The following is a 22,550-nucleotide window of genomic DNA, read 5'->3' as shown; positions in this document are numbered from 1 at the left end:
GATTGCTTTGTTGTGAAAGTACATAACAAGGATGGTAGGGAGGTGGTGATTATGGGTGTGGGGGTTTTTATTTTTCATATCAAAACAAGCAGACAATGTACTAAGGAACTAATTATATTCATCATACAGTAGTGCTAAACTCTTGCATCACCAGCTCAAGTTACATCTGTTTCTGAGAGTTATTAGTCTTAGTTTGGGCTACATCTGTAGCTCAGGTGAGTAAAGGTGTACATTTGTTGGTTAATTGCCATAGGGTTTTTTTCCAGATTGTTAACATTTCAGCTGCATGGGTGCATGTCTCTTCTTGTATTTGGCATGAATGCTGTGAGAAAGATATTTCTTCTGCAGTATTGCATGAACACCAGAGATCCCCTTAAATGCAAGAGAAATGTAGTATATTTGAGCATAAATAAAATAATTTGAAGTAAGGAGTTTCTGACAGTGTGTCTGACCAGTCTGACAAGGTTTCCCGTTCCATGGATTTTACTAAGGTTTGGGTATGTAGCTTCCATTAACGTTTTGAAGTGCTGGTTTTCCTCACTGGGATGCAAATTAGATACACCTTAAGAGCAGCATTGCAAAAGAAACCGGATAGGAAGAAGGAAGTACTGTGTTAGAAAACAATGAGCCATGTGCAAAGGAGGATACAGAGATGACACAGGGTGGGAGAGAACACAAGTGTGCATCATAATAAAGGTATCTGTTGAACTGTTTGATACTGGGATTCTGTGTGTTTTAGGGGTAGATGAAAATGGATACAAAGGGAAGAGGCAAGCATCATGTACCGGTTACTTCTCTTAAGTTACTGTAACTCCACTGATGTCACTCAAGCGTGTAGTGAGAAAGACTTCAAAAAAACAGTTAACTAACAAAACTATGTGAATGAAAATGCTTAATTGTTTTGAGGTTTGATGTCAAACTAAACAATGCTGAAAGTTATTTATTTCAATTTCATTATCTGTTAATAAACTGTACTTGGGCCTTGGTTTACTTTTATGTTACAGAAAACAAATAGTAATATTTTTTTTTTTCTCTGCATAAGACCCATGGAAGTAAACTTTAAAGCCAGAAACCTGAATATTTAGAGGTTATACATTTTTACAGATTATAACTGGGAAGTTAAATCTTTATTGGCAAGACAGTTTTTTTGTTTTCCTAAATAAGTTGTTCAAGTGTCAGCAGCATCCACTGCTGTTTCAGTTTTATCACAATAGTATTTAGAAAAGAGTAAGGCAGGAGTATGACTGTCATGCTTTATCTGCTGGATACAAAGTGAAGTCTGCCATTTTTTGAGCAAGACATGCTGAAGGAATTAAGTAGTCATAAACAAAACATCTGTCTCCCCAGCAATTTTTTTGCTGGTATCGGAATGAGTCATGGGTTTGGGAACTGTGCTGGTCTCAGCGCAATGAGATCACCAGAATTCTTAAGGGTTTTCACTGTGTTTTCCGAAAAGAAAAAATACGTTGTGAAGTCATGAAAACTTACCTTCTTTTTAGGCTTGCACATGGCCTTTTGCTCTCTTCTAGGAGAGCAGTTTCCTTTTCTTCCCCATTAAACGGGTTTAAGGGACTTGGAGAAAATTTTCTATACTTTTAAAAGTAATGAAGTGCATTGAGAGGGAATGAAGCATATGGCAAGAGTGGTGAGGAACAGTATGTTGTTGCCAGTTCAGTTTTGGCCCAAATTTATTTATGAGTAAATACTGTCATTGAGGGAAAAACTCTGAGTGGCTGGCAAAAAGTAGCACAGAAACGTTTCAAAGAGAATCAGATTTTAAACACAAGCTACTTGAAAAGCAGTATTTTGGCACTAGTAGATGGAAAATGGTTGTTGAAAATTAAGCTGTTCTCTTCTGCACTTGCTTTTTTTCTGAGGTTTTATTTGTGAGTTTTAGTTGAGTTAGGACTTTCTTAGAAGAAATTGAGGTGACTTTCAATACTTCATTCTTTCTAACTACTGTAGATGTAGTAGGTTTTGAAATACTGTCTAGCAAGGATATCATGTAACCATATTCTCCAGATTTGGTGCTGTAGCTCACAAGGTGAGAACGGTAACTATTTTGCTGGCAGAAATGTATGCGGTTGGGTTAGCATCATCATCTTCCACTTGAGCTTTCCTTTCTGACACTTAATAGAAATATTTGATTTATATGGAAACTTGATACAGTTTCAGTCCCTTTAAAAGAACCTTAATTTGTTTTGTACCTCAGCTGCTGGATCCCACACACTTCCTGAGGTCTTTTGTTACCATGGTGGTCAGCAGCCCGATCTCTGGGTTTCTTGCATATATTCCCACATTCATACTCTCTAACTGGCAATCTCATTAAGCAGTGGGATCCTATATTCCAGCTATTAGTCATAGGGCCTCCCATGGTCTTTATTTCCTCTTTAGGGTCTGCTTTTCTGTGGGAGTTCTGATTTTCAAAGTTTCTCTTATTTATGTTAATATGACTTAGAGCTGCACATAAATTGAGGAAGAAGGTTTATCCTAAGACTCTTAAAGCATGAAGAAATTACTTTTGCACTTGGCAAGACCATTAGGGCACGAATGTCTTACCACTGAACCACTTCCCATGTCTGTGGCGTACAAAGGCACAGACTCAGGCTGTGGTTCAACCAGAGACATGTCATTGTACAGAGAAGCTTGTATTTATATCTCTGAGCCCGGATACAAATTCCAGCTGTATGTACCACCGGGCTCAGGGCAGAAACCATTCATGCAGCTACATAGCTATGTATCACTACAAGCGTGCAGACACCTTTTTGCTACTAGATAACCATGTTTATCTTCCTTACTTTCCTTCACAATACCCAGCTGTTCTCTCATCTCCTGCCAGGTCAGACATTCTCCATCCTCCTCTCATACATCTCTCTTCAGACATTCTCTGACCTCCTGTCCCACACATGTTTGAGTCAGCCCCTTGTCTAGCCAGATCCTGTGATAGCTGTAGTGACTTCTCCACACCCAAACTGCACTCCATAATATGACCTTTGTGGAGCACCTTCAGTGCTTCTGAGTGGAGGCCTGGCCTGCACTAGCACCTAGGATTCTTTAGTAAAAGAAACAAGCAATTTAGTTCCTGAAGCAATAGCTTGTTTATATTTGGACACTGCAGTTTTAAAAACTAACATAATTCTTAGGCTCTGAAAGTCGAGGTTTGACATTTTGTAAGTTAACTTCATTGTTGGAGAGGCAACAGCTTTTTGCCACGTATCCTTTCAGATATCTGAAACCCAGTCAGGGATGGTGCCACCTTGTTCCACAACCTTGTTTCGTATCTGTTGCCGCAGGAGAATGAAGCATCTATTGTTCCTGGCTGGGCTGCGATCTTTTGCAACTGGTGTGTTTTGCTCAAGTCCTTAGGAGTCGTCATCTTTTCCTGACTCTTAAACATGTATAATCGCACTTGTACCTCTTCACATTGTCTTATCCTAGGGGTCAGTTCGAAGGAGACGAAAAAAAGAGACTCATTCTTGGATGGAAAGCAAGGAGGTGGGGACACCTCTCTCTTATCCCTGAAAGAGACATTTTGGGGTAGAAACCATTTGAAGTCAGTAGCCTTGAAGCAGTGGGTTTACTTTTTCACTGAGAAGTCACTGAATGGGGATAACCCTCAGTGAAGTTCTCTACTTTGGAGCCACTGTTGCATGGAAATGGCACATTACTATTTATGGAAAAAAAATATGTAATAACTGTACAGAGACTTACTCCCTGAGCTGTCACCACCATTACCTGTTTCACCTCTTTCTCACAGAATAAACTCTGAGGATAAATGCCAATTGCAGGAATTGCAACATACTGTATCTGTGTCTGACAGAAGTAGAGTCCCAGAAGTGTTTTGTGGAAAGTCTTCTCATTTTAAAATGCAATTAAAAAGTACAGACAAAAGTCTGTTATGCTTACCTCCCATGTATGTATTTGACCATATCTGCAGGGCTGCAGCAAGTAGTTCTGATCTTGCTCATCTCCACTGGGTAAGTTTTAAAGATCCAGCATTCTTAACTGGTATGTTTGCCACCCTTTTTCCGTTGTTTGGGCTGAGTGTCTCTGCCCACAATCTGTGCTTGGTACAGCAGTCAAACATCAGCATCTAAAGAACCTAAGTCACCAGTGAGGTGCTGGAAGAGCATGCAGAGGATCACAGCTGAGAAATGGTGTGAAGGCAATGAAGTGATGTGAAAGATAGAACACCTGCCCTGTATTCCCCCTCTGCCTCCTTTTTGTTGTTGGAAGTCATAGCAGGTCTTGTGTTTTGTCAGTGGAAGCTGTTTCCAGGCACATGAAGGACAAGAAGGTGAGTAGGAAGAGCGAAGATGGTAAATCATGCTTGACCAATCTGCCTTTTGTGATGAAATGACTTCCTCAGTGTGTGAGGGGAGAGCCGTGGTAGGTCAACAAAATGAGGAGCTACATATTCCCACTGCAATTTATTTATTATTCTTCTGATGTCATCATAGTGCTTTGCCCCTCCCCTTTTTTATAGGTCATACTCAGTTTATTTCTTCTTCTGGTAGACTGTGGGTTCTGTCTGCTGTCCTGCTAGGAGATGTTATATGGGTTGAAGAAACAAGTTTGATCTTTTCATCTGGAACGTGAAGAACTTAATGTCTCTTGTGGCAAAATATTTTATAACTATGCCACCTGCGAAGAGCTTCTAAATCAAGGGCCTCTTGCACTTGGAGTTAATGTACTTGCTTAAATTTTTACTGGTATTTCAACGAATGTTCTCAATGTCTCCCTTCACTGGAAGCTGGGTTTGCTTGCTTCTGTAAGGTTTTTGATTGTACCCATACTGTTTTGACAAACATACATTTGTTTCACCTGTATCTTTTCTTCTGTGAGCAGGGTAACTGCTGGTTACTGTCTAGATTGCAAATCTAAAGCAGATGTAGTGAGGTTTTTCTTTATTATTCATTTAATGTTACCAAAGTACTTTTTTGATTTATATGAACCAGGCACAGAAAATGAGCCTTAATGTCATTTGATTAAAAGTTCTTGAGTATGTTGTCTTGACAAGTCATTAGATAAATTCTTCTGTCATTATATGTATTATAGATCATCTTAAGCATGCATATCCTTAGGTGGTAGAAATTGTAAATGTGAATTTAGGCTACCTGTGTAAGTTCTCAAGCTTCTTTCTAAATCTTACTAGCCACTATGAAATGAATATGTTTGAAGTAAATTGTTATATTGGTTTAGTCTAATGAATGGACAAGCATCAGGTTCTGAAGCCATGTTTATTTATGTACTGACTAAGAAATAAAAAGTAAAGTAAAAGGTAAAGTGAAGTTTGATGTGGACCATTAATATTATTAAATTAATCTTTTCCTTTTAATGTAGCTTATTTTGTAGGTGGGTGGTTTTCGGGAGTTATGGGTCAGGAGATAATGCTACTGATGCCTTTATAAGTCTTTTGGCTTGTATTGTTCTTCTATGTCCACAAAATATATGGACTGAAAAGCCTATAGCAAAGAGATCACTTGGTCTAATGTAAGGTATACTTACAGAGTTTTCTTGGGGGACATTGCAATTCTTAGTTCATTTGAAAATGTGTATTTCTAAATTTGGTGTACTTTTGGTGCTGTAATTGTCTCTGTGTAAGCCTGTGAAGATATATTGAGAGACAATGTTATTTCAGGTTCTTTGGCTGTGCCCACTGTTTAGAGACAACATAAACTATTAACAGTAAAGTTGTGGTTGAGATTAAGATTGGAAGGATTTCTGATACATTGATTTGAGCTGGTATCGTCTGGCAGTCTAATGTACACTGGATGTTTTGTTGTTTTTTTGGTTTTTTTTTAAAAAGCCCTCCTACTTTGACATATGAAAAGGATAGATACCTAAGGGTTATAAATGTAAGTTATGTGTGCAAGAAGCATAGAATTACCCCCAAATTTATGAATGAATGTTGCAGAGGTTTTGTGTTGCATCGTTCTGTCCTGCCGCGCCTCCTTGGATTGGATGCTTCTTACACAAATTCAGATGTCACTATTTGGCCCAACTTCTCAAATCTCCATGTTATATCGTTTCAGTTCAGGCATGCAAAACATACGTAACAGTTGGAAGTGAAAATATTAAGAGATGGGTGTTCCACTATTTCCCTTTTGTGAAAATGTAAAAACACTTAATAGAAAGAACTAGAGAAGGATCATTTTGTTTTAGCTATCTAGGTTCCCTTCTTTCATCACTCTCTCACACTCTTGATCTCAGAGTTCATTGTAGAACTGTAAAACGTTACTGTGTGTTCTACAGGTATCCCATACAATCATTAATACCATACTTATCGGTAAGAGGTCTGAATCTAAAAATTACTGTTTTGTCCAGATTCATAAACCTGATGAGCTTTCACATCCTCAAGAATTCAGTACTTGGACCCTGAAAGCATGCAGAGGGGGAAGCAGTTGTCATCTTTGGTTTTTTTTTTTACTTTAAAGGAAGAATATCTCGTTCCCAACAGGCTATTACTTGACAAAATAATTTCTCCCCACCAGCTCCATGTTTAATGGAAATTTTCTGGTTGCTAAAATAGAATACTTCTACCACTGATCACTGATTGCAAATTACTATGAAAACATCAAGGGAGAGGAAGAAGCCAGTAGTTTCCCTTCTGGCTTTTCTCACATTTCTGTGAGACTAAACAACAAAACATTCATTTTGGGGGGGGGGGGGGGGGGGGAAAAGTTCTCAAACATGCAAGTTCTCTTTGCAGTGTTGTTTTTTTTGGTTTGTTTGTTTTTTTCTTTCTTTCTTTTCCTGAATTCTATCACGATTGCAGAGCTAAGCAATCAATCGCAGCAGGGGGATTAAAGCCATGGATAGCATTTTTAATAATTCTTGAGGTTAACACCCTTTGAACAAAACACTGGAGCAGACCAGTTTTTTGTAATTACTTCAGTTTTCAAGACTCCACAGTTTTACAAGCTTTACTGGGCTCACCCATTTTGAAGTGGATGATGCTTGTAACTGTTGGAGGATTCCTGGAAAGAAGTACGCGGCATGTCAGAAACGCGTTGAGCTTGTGTTTTTTGCCAGAAAGAAAATTATTTAACTGCTAGAAAATATCAGGACACTGCCAACAAATGGTTTACTACTTTTACACAGTTCTTGTTTTCCCTCAAGTAAACTGTTGGTGTAATACTTCACAGAGGTCTTTCTGCCCCTACAGAAATTCTGATATCCCAAGAACCTGATATATTCCATTCTTAAAAGAATTATGCGTTTTGCCAGTAACTTGTTTTGCTCATGAATTTGGAGTGATTGAATAAAATATTTATACTTACTAGGGAAAGTTCATTCATCTTTGATGGATGAAATATAGAATGCTTTAATACCTTATTGTTATGTCTTATCCCATTGTATTACTCTGCTTTTGTACTCTTTCCTAGCATTAAAGTAATAAAAAGGAAAATAATTATAATTTCCTTCCTTCCTTTTTTTTTTTCTTTTTTTTTTTTTCTTCCCAGATGTGGTTGTTGCCGGTTACAGTTCAGAAAATGCAAAATACTTAGCCTGAGACACCCAACTCTGTTCCCTCCTTCTCTTTTGGAATATTCCATTTAATAGATGACTGTAATATGCAGAGATTTGCAGTTTGTAGCAATAGCAGTTACATGAGGAGGAATGAAAATGGAACTGTGAGGATTTGGAAAACATGATTTTAAGAGCATACTGAGGTATCCTAGTTGGAGTAAGCCAGTGGCAAGAGTACTGTGTGCTAGCTGAAACTGGTTTGGTTTGGGTTGGTTTTTGGTTTTCTTTTTTCTTTAAAATACCTTCAGGTAATACTGTACTAATATCTTACATCTCTGACAACCTGTCCACTGAATTATTAATCCATTTAACATCTGGGTTTTTTAGTGATCAGTACTTGGTACTTGCAGAGTTTGTCCTTACTGAGCATCTGTGGTTATTCGTGCCAATGAGGCAAAATCAGATTCCTGTGTGATGTCTTGCCAGAGTAGTTGCCATGACTTACTGTGTTAGTTATGTAGGATGTACTACAGTTAATAACATTGCATGATATTAGTGTGTATTCCTATACGCAGCAGGTTCTGATTTAGTGCAAAAATCACATTGCAATCTATCAGAGCTTAACTTCCAAACTGCCTTTTTGCTATGCCTCTGTTTAACCCAACCACTTAGATCTCCAAAGTCTGCTTATGTTTAGTTCAACTTCACTGGGCAGGCGGTTTACTTTGTAGTTACATATGTAAGTAAAATTGATTATATTTTAAATTTCTACAAATGCACTTTAACTGTAATTTTCATATTTTATAATTAATATTTTATTGAGATGAATCAGTTACACTGAAAGCTTATTTGACAAAAATGAATTGGAAATGTGACTGCCTACAAAGAACTCTGGAAAGTGATTTTCTTTTTTTTTCTCCTTTCCCCAGAAAGTAAATACTTTGAAAAGTTGTGAACACATTAGTAGGTTGTAGTAGATTTTTTCTGGCCTGTGCAGTGGCTGCTGCTATTGTCCTAATTTAAATAAAAATCTATCAAGCAGAGTTAGATTTGCAGATAGAAAGATGACAGAAGTTATATGCTGATCATATTGTTATGTTCAAGCCTTTTAAAGATTGTACCTCAGTTCTTTTAGACTAAGGTTGATCTACCGGTTTAATCCTTGTTTGCAGAGCTTGGTGTTACTCTTTTAGTATAATAAATCTATTGCAAAGCAACTTTAGGAATTGTATGTTCCAATACTTGTTCTTTAAGGATTTATAAATTATTTTTTGCTTCTCCAAAGCTGTACTAGCTATTTGTTTGAAATGGTGACAGATACAGATTTTTGATGAATGGTAATGATCAAATATGTAGTCTCAACACTTCCAGCAAGTGAATAGGAGACAATTATCATGATAGCAGAAGCTGGGCTTTTAATAATGGTGTCTTGCAATGATTTCTTTAAGTACATGTCCTCTGGCAGGATGGTAGCTTTATTTGCTACAGCTACCAGTGCAGCCCAACAGCAGTTGGTTGCTCAGATGATTTCACGTTGCAGGCAGCATTTCAGTGCTTTGCCTGTCCTGTGAGCCCATCCCTGTTGTGATTAAGCTAAAGATCCTTGAAAACAGCAAGACTTAACATACTGAAGTTTTTATTTATTTTTTTTAACATTTCTTACTTTTCCTTTTCTTGCCTCTTATTTCATTTCTCTTTGATAACTTACCACTATTAAAATTGTGCATGCTGAGAGTTAGTTTCCCCAGTTCCTTCTATATGCTAATACCTCAAAAAAGATACTGTAAATCTCCTTTTTTCCAAAAACATCTGGATGTAAAGATGAGTTAGATGCTTGCTGGTTGTCTGCCCAAAAACAGTCTGCAATTCCAGCTGACCAGAAAATGGTCCAAGTTTTTTGTTACTTGAACATGTGGGATCTGTGAAGGCACCAGCTTAAGGATTTTGGGCCTATTTAATTTTATTTCTTTTTTTTTTTTTTTTTTTTTTTTTTAGAAAGTACCTTTAATTGCTGTCCTCTCACACACTTATGGAGGAATGGTCAGCTGTTCCTAGGAGGTGTTTTTAATTATAGAGGTATCATGGAGAAGAATTGCAGTAGAGAAAGATTTGAGGACATGGAAATGGATAGTGCATTGCAGCCACTGGTTCTAATCCACACAGGAATCCTCCCCCTGGGGTGTTTCTCTTGGGCACTGGGGGCACAGTGAGAATGCTCACATCCTCTTTCATAGTGCTGTGATGTCTAGAGTGAAAAACTGCAGTAGGAAAATGGAATTTTCTTTGTTCAGCCAAAAGTGTCATTATAATAATTTAAGTGGAATTAAATATGTGAAACAAAGAAAGCATGTGAGGCAGGAAATGTGGGCTCTCTTTAAAGACTCTTACATTTGCTGAAACATTTAAATCTGCCTTGCCTCAGAGGGTAAACGTGAACAGTAATGCATTGTCTCAGTGCTCGGAGATCCTCCAATAAAAGTTTCTTCTTTTAAAGCATTTTGTATTTGAGCATGGAGGAAGCTGTTTGCATTGGAGTGTGTGAGTCCACATGGGCCAGGAATGGAAACTGCTGATGGTTTGAATTTGTCCTGGAATGTACGCCAAGAACAAGCATTACTACATGAAGTTGTGCATGTACAGCCAGCATCTTTTTTTTCCTTTTTTCTTTTTTTTTTTTTTAATGAGAATAGGTGAGTTTTTGGAAGAATAGAAAAAAATTGAGACTTACTCATGTTCCTTGAGCAAGTGTTCCATATTAATTTTTTTTTTTTAGTAAAACTAACAAAAAGATTGTATTATGTCTGCTTTTTCAAAAGAGGAGCACTGGAATGTTTTACTTAAGCAAAGGGCTTTTGCATAGATCCACCAGTAAATACGGTGAAGGCTGCTTATTTAAATCTGCTGATTTTTTGACCTATGAAAAACAACTTTTTCTAGACTATACTGACAGCTCAATCTCAGAAGTCTGTCTGCACACAGGCACAGTTAGTTGTTTTATTTTATAAATAAATTGGCGTTTGTGGTAGTGTCAGTTTCCACATTAGATTCAGCAGTCATCAAGTAAGCTGCATTAGGTGAATTACTTTATTCTGGCATCTGAGGCTGTTGTGAACCTATTGTGAACTATGGGGAACAGAAGGGTCACAGCTTCCTAGGCAGTGAGTGCATGCTTTATTTGGGCGTTCCATTTACAATGTTTGGTGTCTACTGTGTCTCTCTGTACAACTTCTGGTGCATATATATAAAACCATCTTAATCACAAAACAACAGCATGCAGCGATAGATGCAGTATTTGATTGTTCCGTGTTATGTCTTCTGTATTGAGCTAGCCTTTATTTAAAGCTGGATTTCTGTGTTGATTGTGCATAAAAGCACTTGTATTGAGAGAGGTGTGTGTATACATAAAGAGATATGTTAATTAAATACATGTCTTTATTTTGGGTTACTGTGTATGTGGTAGTCATTCTAGTTTCATGCTGCAACTTGCAGTGCACGTATGAAGCAAAAGGATTTGGGAGATCTATGAATCAGGATTTGGATGGTGTCTCTCTTTGTTTCGTTTGCTTCCTGTTCAGCCGTTTTATCAAATGCAGCAAGGTACAGTGAGACTTAGTGCTTGTAATATCCTTACAGTAAGTCTTGAAGTACTGTATGGAAGTTTTGAAGCTATACACAATAACATTTTCTGTTACAGTCAACTATAGGTAAGGAAAATTTACATCCTCTCTTAATCCCGGAAGCTCACGCCACTGAGTGTATCTTTGAAATCACGCTTTATTTTTCAGTGTGTGAATCTTAAGGAAATTTCTGAGAACATCTATTCAACTCCTCAGTTCCAGAATTAACAGCATCAGATTGTTGCAAGCTGGAGAATGCTTTTTCAGTTGGATTAACTTTGTGTATATTTTTACCTGACAGCATTTGTGTGTTTTTCCAATAAGCTATTTATTGAAAATTCTTTGCATGTGAATGTCTGGGGCTGAATTATTTTTGCAAAAATTACCAGTCTGTAAGTTAGTCAGGAGGAGGTTTGTGTGAATAAACCCATAGTCATTGACAGTAGCCTTGAATTAAAAATGAGCAAATAAAGTCAAACCAAAAAGTGGTTGTAATGTACCAATAGCTTACATGCTGTTGTAAGATATACTGCAAATATTTTTAATACAGAAGAGGAGAAGATTGTGGTATAATGAATGTGAAAACAACCTTTTTGAAGTAATTAGCAGATTAGTAGGACTTATGAAATCACATCTTTTCAGGTGCTGCACATTCATTGTTTGAAATTGGTCTTGATTTTTCTTTTGATGGGGCCATTTTTTAAATGCAGTTGATTCTTGTAAAGATGCGTGAAAAATGACTTAATGCTAAAACTTGTCAGGATTTGCATACCTCTGTATTGGTTAACTGAGGTATACTAGTACAGATTATTTTGGCAAAAGTTTCTGTTTGCACCCGAAAATGAGTAGGTGGTGAATTTGATTTGGACTAAGTTGTGCTCTCTCTCACGCCTCCATGAATACAGCTCTTTTTCTTTTTTTTTTTTTTTTCTTTCTTTCTTTCTTTTTTTAAGATAAGGGAATTTTATAAATAAGTGCCAACAAAATGTTGAGGTTGAAACTGTTAAGACAGTTACTTAGCTAGCAGTATGCACACTAAAAATAATGGATCTGTGACTTTTGGCTTCATAATCTAATTTGACTGGAATTTATATATGTTTTCTAGTAGTTAAATTGTGGCAAATATCAAATGATCATACAGGCAGAATTTCTGGCTTCAGGAATGAGACCTGACAATGATGTTACTCATACTAAGAAAGCTAAGGATCTCAAAAAAGATCTGTGGGCTTGAAAGTCTTAATAATTGGAGAAGTGGCATTTAATATATGTGTATTGGAGTGTCATCATATTTGAACAATTAAAAAGGACATTCGACAGTCTCTTTATCAGTGGGACCTATGTACTTATTAACAGATTTCAGTGCAGAACTAATTGGAGCTAAAACTGTGGTGCTGTCTGCATAAAGAGCTTGTTAATGTCCCCTGTGTAACTCAGCTTTCCCTTCTTTAATTAGGCTGCTCTGTAAGCCCTGGTCAGATCGACCTTCCTTTTGCTGGACATGCCTAAATAAGCAGCTTCTCTCTTTTGCCCTCCCTGTTCTTTACAATATGTTTTTTCTCTCCAAATATTTCCCCAAAGGTGACTGTTCTGTTTTATTCTGAAGCATATTGAAGAACGGACCTGGGTCAAATTACTTAGCAGAAAAGGGGAGGTGTGGTTTGGTCTGCATTAACCCAGATGGTTTCTCTGACACTGTCTCCTGTGCAGTTGCCCAGTTAGCAGTTACAGAGGAGTTGGGAGGATGAGGTGGTAATCTGCAAGAGGTACAGGAGCTGCTTAGGCAAGTACTGTTACGAAGAGCAGTGCTTCTGCAAGAACAGTTGTACATAGTCTGAAGCTTTCAGTGTCTTCTGTTGAACACCACTTGTTTTCTGCCGGCACGACTACAGTGTTCCTTCTGTATGCCCTTGCAATGCTTTTCCTGTTACGTAGGACAGATGAGTTTCCCTTCACTTCCCAGAGACGGAATTAATGAAGCTTTTATGCAGCATGAAGTTACAGGGTGTGTCTCTGAGGAGATTTTGCATCGTTCTGAAGTGCTAGTGTGCACAGCTTCTGCCCAAAAGAAGCTAAGCTAGTCTGAGAGCATTTGGGAAGCATGAACAGCTTCAGTGTGAAGACTCTTAGATTCTTCGAAAATTCTGCCTCTAAGTGCATGAAATTATCTTCTAAGTTATTTGAGTCATTAAAAACTTTTTTTGAAGGTTGGAGCTGCTAATGCCCATGTTAACTGGATTTTCACATAACTTAGGAGTTTCTAATATTTTTTTATTTGTAATTTTATTTTTAGAGAGCAGCAGTCTGCTATATCGGTGATCTACAATGAATGCCAAATCTGCAATCAACAAAGAAATTTTTGCCCCACACGATGAAAGGATGCTGGGAGCCGTCCAAGTGAAAAGAAGAACAAAAAAAAAGATTCCCTTCCTAGCTACTGGGGGTCAGGGTGAATATTTAACATACATCTGCTTGTCAGGTAAGATTAGCGATTTTGACATCGTTATCTGTTTAGGTTTATCATTAACTGATTAGATGTAAACTGTAGCCATGAGGAGCTGGGTGACTTGAATCTGACTAATGTAACCAAAGAATTATAGTGCTTGTATCTTTTAATCTTGAGGAAAGCACACACTCAACACCATTAATATTTACACCTTGTAATAAATTGAACAGGTTATTTCATTGTTTGAAAAAAAACAAGGTGTTCTCTCACAGCATAGCTGCAGAATACAAACAAATAGAATATTTGGTAACAGTACTTGCTTATTGAGGTAAAGATCTTTTTTGGAAGGATGAACTTTACATAGTATTTCATTTTAATGCCCTGAAAATTTTTGTTTGAAAAAAATGGGGTTTTTTGTTTGAAAAAAAGGCGTTTTCCGCTTTCCATATCTACCTCTGTGTGTTACCAGCTGGGTACTTAGATGTGCAGCTTTCAGCCAGAATATTTTAACTGAACTGAACCTTAAATGGGATGAAGATGGAAGTACATGGATTGAAGAAGATGTATAGAGACACATTTTGTGAGAGGTCGGGGGGAACAGGGAGAAATTAACTTTTTGTTGTTAATGTGTTAAGAAAAAATTTGAGTTTCTCCAAGGTGAAAACCAGCACTCATGAGAGTCTGGATTTCAGGAACAGGGTACAAAGTAGCTGTACAATAGTTTGCTTTGTATTTTTACCCTTTCTAATAAAAGTGAAGGTCCAATTATTATGTTTAAGTATAAAAATGAAACCCATTGATTGGGTAACTTGTGGTTAATCATGGTATTACATATTTTTGGCTGTTTTTTTAATGATTTGAATACTTTCTGGTTATTGTAGTGAAATTTACCTTAATTTAACATTTGTCATTCTGATTTGCCTGTAGTTTATACCTGTTTTCAGACTTAGAGTGGTATTCAGTTGCACGGAGGTAGGCAGTCAGTGCAGCTTTAGGTTTCTAGACCTTCTTCTAGGTAGCTCCCTAGAAAGGAGGGTATCCCTTCTTGTTCTATGTCTGCCAACTGAGTGTGTGTGAGTATCTTTGGTGTTCTGGGGAGATCTAGTAACTTAGGTTTTTAGGCCTATCAGTTGCTCCCTTTTGAGGCCGTGCGTCTTACTGGAGGTACAACTTAAGTGGTCAGAGGAAGAAGTGCTTTATGAATCAGAAGACAGCATTTATTTTTTGACTGAATGGAAGAAGTGTTTCATGAACTCCTTAAAATTTTTCTCCACTGAAAACTGTTAAAACTTCAAAAACATAAGGAGTAAAACCCAGTGACTACTACTGGTATAAGCCATCATACACCTGCACACAAAATTCACATTTATTGAATGTTGTTGAATGAAGTGTTATTTGCATGCATATGTACAAAAATTTATGTTCAAATATAAGCTGCAGAGTATATGCAGACACATACTGAGGACAGTGAGACAAACCTGAAGACTCATTTCCAGCAGAGTGATCTGCTTGTCATTTGCTGATATACAGAGCTTCAAGGAAGGATTTAAAAATTGGTTCACCTAGGCTGTTCCCTAGACTTGTAGTTGGGATACTCTTTTGCGATGAAAGGATTGTAAGTTTCAATCCTCTTGGACTGCAGAGGAAACTGAATCTAGGTCTCACATTTCTTAAATAAATGTTCAGATAACTAACCTTTTGAAACAAAGCTAAACTCTTCTTCCTTTGGCCATCAAATTTTTCAAATGTCAGTCCAACTTTTTGGTTTTTTCCAAGTCGTCATGTTAAAAAGCAATCCTGTTCTAGGGCTGTGCATGCAGTTTTGGAATACCCAGGTGTTTGATACCCATATTAATGAGGTAAGGTTAGAGGTGTGATGTGTGCTTATAATCTTCTATAGGCTAACTCAATTCAAGAGATGGATTTTATTTTATTTTAATTGCCATTCTCGGGAACTTAGCCCTCCTTCAACTCCCCCACGTTGATGTGCAGCAGACAGCATGGATTTTAAGAGAATGAGTGATCTTAGATGCATCTAATGTCTTTCTGCAGCAGGAAAGCATGTTATGAGTAGAGAAGAAACAACAGATGTTCTGACTTCAGCAGAGTTTCTCACTGATGACGAAGAGAAGCATTCAGGATCTAAATAAAATTACTGTATGGAGGGCACTGAAAATGTACATGATTGTATTTGGAAAGTCCTCATGTGTGGCTCACTATTAGTGTGGTTTTGCAGGGATTTGAGACCAGTTGCTTTATAGACATTTATAGCTTATATTATGGAATATGTAGTATGATTGCTAATTTCAGTAGACAATGAAGTGACTAAGCAGAAGACTGCCTGACTGACTGTGTTTGAGGGCAATATTAGAGTTCCAAACAGTGATCAGAAAAATGATGCAATTCAGTAGGGTCAAGTGCGATTAGTTATTCAGTCAGGAATAATCAATGGCACAAAACTTAGAGGCAGGCAGGGAACAACTGTTTCTGCCACTGTGGTTAAAAGCAATTGTGACAAGGATAAACTGTGGGTTTTGCTGTTCCTGAGGGCTGTGAAACAGTAATGGTCTTAGTTGCAGCAAGAAGTTGTGTTTCAAATTAAGAAAAGGTTGTCCTTTAGTAAGGATAAATTAATGTGGTGATGGCAGCTTAGCAGTGTCCCCAAACAGTCTAAGAAGAACTATATCTTGGGATAACAGAATATACTTGGTGACCTTCCATTTTTCTGTGATTTGGTACAATGAATGAGACACAATGGTGGCAAGCTCTGGATTTTAGTTTCCATTTCAAGTGACGTACGCTTTAATGCTGACTGTTGCATCATCTATCTTGGAAACACCTTTATCAGCCTTTGACTCTTGACCCATTTTTCCCAGGTTTGCTATTATTTTGCCGATTGATGAGGTCGATAGATAGCACACAGACACCAATAAAGAAAATAATCATAATTTACTGTTTGTTTCAAATTAATACAGAAAATAAGGCAATATGCACATACAAAAGGATTAGTTTAGGATACCCTGATTCGAGCAATAAAACAGATAAGCAAGGTAATGTACCTAATCATTACTACTTAAAGGTCAGCTGTAGTAAGAAAGATACATCACAAATTGCCTTAATACTTTACCATCATCCAGATCTGCAGTCGCTGGGGAGCCCCGGCTGCAGCAAGGATTTGGAGAGCCTGTCCTGGCAACTGGGAGGGCCTATGCGGGGTGTCCCCTTGTAGGGGAGGTCTCCAAAGTTGCTGCAGGAGGGTCCAGTTTTTATACTGTTGAATAAACAAGCACATAATAATAATAATCATAAAAAAAATTTCAAATGTAGAAACCTCTGGTTTCAGGTCTCACCAGAGCCTGGCCAGGGCTCAGAGAGGAACCAAGGGAGTTTCCTTTATCTACTGGGTTTTGACTACCAGTTTCCAAACAAGGCCATGTATCTGGTTTCACGGCCTTGACCACCTGTCTGTAACCAAGGAAGGATGCACCTTATCATCACTAATTATTATATTTTATCTAAGCCACATCTTTCACTGATGATCATACATTGTTCGCTAATGATCATGTATATTTTGCTAATGATCAGATACTAAATATAAATAATGTTTGGTTGGCAGGTTTATTTAGAGGTTACCTTTGGCTCAGGGCCTGTGGCTCAGGCCTCAGTACTTCAGCTGCGTATTAGGTAAACATAGTGACTGGAATATTTTTGCATTCTTAGTTTCCTTGGACTAATTCAGTTTGGCCTTCACTAAAAGGAATTTGATAATTTACTGTTTAGAACTGAATTTGTCAGCTGAAAGAATACACATAGAAACTGACTTGCTAAGGGATTTATAAATATTTGGGAATATAAAATATCCTGTCTAGTTGTGTTCAGGATACTGTATAGAAAATGGAACAGCAGGCATTGTGATAGCTACTTTTATTTACTGCTTGGTTTGTAACTGACAAATTGCATGAGTTGTTATAATCAGAGTTAAATGTGTTCCTTTCTGTTTCAAATTGAAAATAAACTATATCATAATGGTTGTCTATCTGCATCTTTATAAGCATGGAGAGAGATGATAAGCAGGGAGAATGCCCTTAGGCCTCAGAGGTGGGATAGTGAAGCATGAAAAAAATCAAATATTGAACAGAGCAAGATGGGAGAATAAGCAAGATTCTTCCTTAAAATTTGTATTTGAAATATGTACTGGATATTTTTTTATTTGAAAATACTGAATAGTGAATTGGTTGGAAGGAAATACTCATTAATTCTCCAAAAAGGTGTACCTAAAGCCTGTCATCCGAAATTGGAGACAGGTTGAAATAAGAAAGCTGTAGCAAGGCTGCTTGCCATACTGGTAGAAACCTAGCAGCTGCGTTACCTGCCATCTTCTAGCCCACTGTAGTAGTGGGCCAAGTCAGACTGGCAAGCAGAACCTAGAGAGATCTTTTGGGAGTTCTTTAGTTGAAGAACAGCAAGAAAGGAGTAGACAGATGGGAAACACAGAGGTGGGGTGGCTGTAGGCAGAACAGAGAAGATAAAAACTGGGATTTATTTTTTTTTTCTAAATGTAGATGAGGATTTAACACAGAGAATAAGACAAGAAATTCAGAGCTGAAAGTGGATATTTCTCACCTCCTCCACACTAGCAGACCTAGTGACAGTTATTGGATCAGATCTAAGTTTTAATTTTGTCACCATTGTCTTATATAATTGAAACAATTGTTTAAAATAGTTCTTAGCCTTATTTAGAATTCAGAATTAAGTAAAAAATACTTAAAAGGTCACTTCAGAAATATAGGACATTGGTGATCTCTCCTACTTGCTTGTGCACAGTTCTGTATGTGTTATTTTCTTTGACACTCCATCATTACATTTTTAAAGTAACTTCTAATATTTAAAATGGGTTTTAATTTGTTATAGCGGATTGGCAGTGTTCCAGTTTGTACATATGGATGTGGTGTTGACCTTTCAGGACTAAAAATCTATTGCAGTGGCAGTGAACTGAATGAAACAGATGGTTCCTTTTGAACCTGAATTCCTATGTGTCATGGTGCTCTCAGCTGAGCTGTACCACTTTCTACTCCTTCAACTGAAAAGCTTGGGATTTGACTGTGAAGCTGAAGTTCTTTAAAACTGGGTGTAGAACTTTTTTCTCCCCATGGTTACAACTTTAATAGTGTTCTTTCTTTGCCACCTCCAGATGAAAGTTAACATATTGTCAGTTTGAGGTGAGTTTTTTTGTTGTTTGGGGTTTTTTTTGGGGTTGGGGGGCGGAGGTGGCTTTTCAATAGCACAATCTATCAAGAATGGTGCTAGAAAAGCCAAAAGGAAATGCAAAGAAATCAGAAGAAATAATATACAAAAATGAGATGTATGTGCAGGGGGAGAGCGTGTTGGGGTTTTCTTCCTCCTTTTCAATTTAGCCTTATTGACCATGCCACAGACTTCTGAAAAAGACAGGGAGTAAATTGCTTAGAAAGCTATTTGCAGTTACCACAGTAGGTTTTTTGGGTTTTCTTCGTGGGTGTTTCTCTTTTTTTTACTTCTGTTTCTAAGTGTACAGAGAGACAGAGGCTTGGCTTATTAGCTTAAATAGTTCTGTGTCTATCCTTGTTTGTGCTATTACAGCACATTTCCTTCAGCAGATACCGAATGACACAACTCAGTTACACATCCAACGTAAGCTTTTGTATTCTGTGTTTTGCCTGTAGAGCCCATGGTGCTGTGAAATTTTTATCAAAATATGAGTATGTTGTCCCTCCCATACTGGCTGCTCATGGAATACAGTATTACCCAGGAATGACCCATATTTCTTGCTCCTTTGAAGGTCACTTGACATGGCTGCCAGAAATTGGCCATAGTTTTATGGGGAGTTCAAGGGCAGATTAAGTGCAATTGAGTGTTCAGCATGGTAGCAGACTTGAAAATTGGAAAGTAGTGAGAAAGAACTTCATATCAAAAGAATTCAGTTTTCTCCTAATGTATTCTCATTTTTTCGTTTGAGTCTTGCTACTGTACTGAAGTGACAATCTCCCAGTTTATTTTCTGTATTCTCTTGTTGAAGAAAACATCTAATTTTCAGGAGCTTCTAGTGCAGAGGATGGTTCCTTCTTAGAACACAAGAAACCAAAGTAAACTTCTGTTTCCACTGACATTCTAGGAAAATGCTGTAATCTTCCAATAGGGTTGAGGTATTGCTGCGTATTTGGGGGCTGGGGGGAGAGGGGCATTTCCCCTCTGTTTAAATGTTGTATTAAGTAGTAAGAATGATACTTGTTTGTGGTCAGATACAGGGCAACCACTTTGATTCTGACCCACTTAGATGTCACACTTTCCATTGAAGGTTTAATTGTTTATGCAAAATAGAACATGATTGACTTGAGAGATTCAGTCAGCCCAGAAGAACATGCATACCGAATGGTGTTCCAGTCTTCAAATGGCTGCCCAGGTCAGAGCATGCAGAAGACAACCACAGGCCAGTTGCAGTGCTTTCCCTAGCCCCATGGACCCAGATTGGCACAGCAGGCTGAACATCTGGGCATAGATAGGTACGTTCAATCAGGGATCGGGGGAGATATTACTGGTACCTGTACTTAATGCATGGGCTGCCTGTTGCAGATGGTGTCTTTAATGTAGACTCATATTCCACCCCTCAGAGGAGATGAAAGTGAAGTATTCCGATGTCTGAGGTGAATGCCTTGAATACAAACCATCAGTATAAAAACTGTGGGTGCCATCACCAATTCCCCGCCTAATGCTTTTGCATTTTATCTGAAAATGCCTGATAACTTTGTGATGGCCAATGGAGAAACTATTCCAGAATTCAACAGACAGGACTCTGCAATGCAGAAAATGTAGAGAGTAAATGTATGGTTCCTTCTTTATTGGCTTTTTTTAACGTCGAAGTACAGACACGTTGAAGATTTTCTTTGGTTACTGATCCCTCTAAAACCTTCTCTTTGTGCAGAGTCTGGCTGCTTTTGCTTCCAGTTACTCAGATCTAACCTACACAAATTTTGTGCAAAATTTGTATTCATGCTGACTAAGTCAAAGTCACACAACTAGCTAGTGTGGGTGGAGTTAAATTGATATAACATTTTGTGGCTTCCACACACGTGTGGTTAGGTTCCAGTTCAATGGCAAATTCTTCCTGTTTATTCCTGGACTTCTGTGGACTGGTGCCTCTGACTGCCTTCCTAGTGCCTCCGCTGATGTTCATGTGTCTGTAGTGAGCTGACCATAGCAGCTCACTGAAGCTTTTTACCATTGCTTGTGCAGCTGAGCTGGTGCAAATATGCAAGCAAGAATCTCTGGCCATGAGAAACATGAACAACTTCAGTTGACTTTTACTTGTATGAAATCATTAAGACTAACATTGTTGTTGAAAAAAAAAAAATAAAAAAATAAAAGTATGGGGATGAAGATGTTATGAGGACTTTTTTTTTGTGCATGTAACAGAATAGTAAGTCATTGGCATAGCTAGCAATGAGAAGTTACATAGTTATCATTGGAGACCTTTGGGACAAAGCTGTGGAAGTGTGTCAGGAATGGCATGAAAGGTGACTGATTTTGTCTTTAGGATAAGATCGTGCTTGAGAGATCACTTGAGTTTACTTCATAGACTGTTTTTTGTTTTTTTAATACATTATTACATGGTCGTGGTCATTAATTTTTTCAGAGTAGCTTTACAACAGCAGAAAAAATAGGTACTGTTACTATTTTTTGATGAATAAGCTACAGATTATTCCACCCCCCCATTTTACTGCTGAATACGTTTTGATATGCTAGATAAGTGTGTTTGGCTTATACCTGTCTAAACTGTAATTGTACTAAATCTTCTTTTTTAAAAATTTGGTCTTAATACAGTAATTGTTTTACCATCATAAAATAAATATACACAAGTGTTGTCAGCCATTATATGCAGTTTCATATATGCTGTATCTTATTTCCAGATTTCCATTTTTTTGTTTGTACTTTTAGATTGAAAAATCTGGGAAAGTGTTTTCTGAGTGTGTACAACACACCATCTGTATAATACTGTGGAGCTTGTAGAAGACATTTAAATAGTCAGTTTTAGTCCTAGCCATGGTTCAGTCTTGAAAAAGTAGCTTTTCTCATCTGGGGAAATACTTCATTCGCTGAAGAAGCTTTCCAGGAAACCTTCTGAAAGCCATAAGCTCTTCAGTGAAATTTAAAGGCATGTGTGAGGATTCCTAAGAGAGTCAGGAGGCTGTGGCAAACATTGAAAAGGGTCAAGAACTGTGTCCTTATCAATACGTATGTTTTTGCCTAGAAACTTTCGGTGTCTGGAGGGTGGAATAGACTCGGTGAACTTTCTTCTTTGCTTTGTTCTGTTGATGTAGAAAAAAAAATATTTGATCATTCCATTGCTTATCTGTTCTACTTCTGAATAAGATAATGCCTTCTTGGGATCGTATATGTGGCCGATTATTTTGTTTACCACAGAGTGTGTTTTAGGGTGGCACTCCTATTTGTTGCTTAGCAAATTTGTTTCCAGTAATGATACCATATTCAAAGATTTCACTAAACGCTATGCAAAAAAATTCCCCATACTTACTGACTGTAAGGAGTAGTATAAAGGCAATTTCTGCATAACATAAATTCTCAATTGGAAAATGTGTTTACATCATCAAATATGCAAGAATGATAATGTATCCATCCATGAAAGGCCATATTTCTCCTTATTAGCATTGCTTCAGAAGTCAAGTCTGAGTCAAGTCAAAATCCTTTCTAAAAGCAATAGGACTGAAGCAAATCAGTCTCTTCTTCAGCATCCTTGCTTTGTATTTACTAGGGTTTCTTTTAACCTTGATTAACCATCACAGAAGTTTGGAGGGATTTGCTGATACTTACTCAGGCATTTGCTCAGACTTTACTTACCTGTTTGAAATAGCTACCTAAAAAATCATCAAAAGCTTTTGGTTAAAACTTTAAAAATTAATTAAATTTTATTATTTTTTTTAAAAAAAGGAAATAGAAGTTTATGTATGCAGAGGCATAATATT

General features: G+C 37.5%; 1 protein-coding gene across 2 annotated transcripts in view; it reads left to right on the top strand.

Annotated features, from left to right (window-relative positions):
- STXBP6 (syntaxin binding protein 6) overlaps nucleotides 1-22,550 on the top strand; it is a 121,946-nt gene that overhangs the window by 22,058 nt on the left and 77,338 nt on the right. Inside the window, exon 2 of one of the 2 annotated variants that reach the window (XM_055716900.1) lies at nucleotides 13,381-13,566. In XM_055716900.1, coding sequence (XP_055572875.1) covers nucleotides 13,413-13,566 — 154 coding nt within the window. In that variant the 5' untranslated portion in view covers nucleotides 13,381-13,412. Of the gene's footprint in view, nucleotides 1-13,380; nucleotides 13,567-22,550 lie in introns of those variants that run through there. The other variant, XM_055716901.1, reaches the window with a different exon arrangement.

Source organism: Falco cherrug, chromosome 7, assembly GCF_023634085.1.
Source record: "Falco cherrug isolate bFalChe1 chromosome 7, bFalChe1.pri, whole genome shotgun sequence".
NCBI classification, from domain to species: domain Eukaryota; kingdom Metazoa; phylum Chordata; class Aves; order Falconiformes; family Falconidae; genus Falco; species Falco cherrug.
Note: the sequence above shows the minus strand (reverse complement) of the source record. Positions and strands in the feature narration are given on the sequence as shown.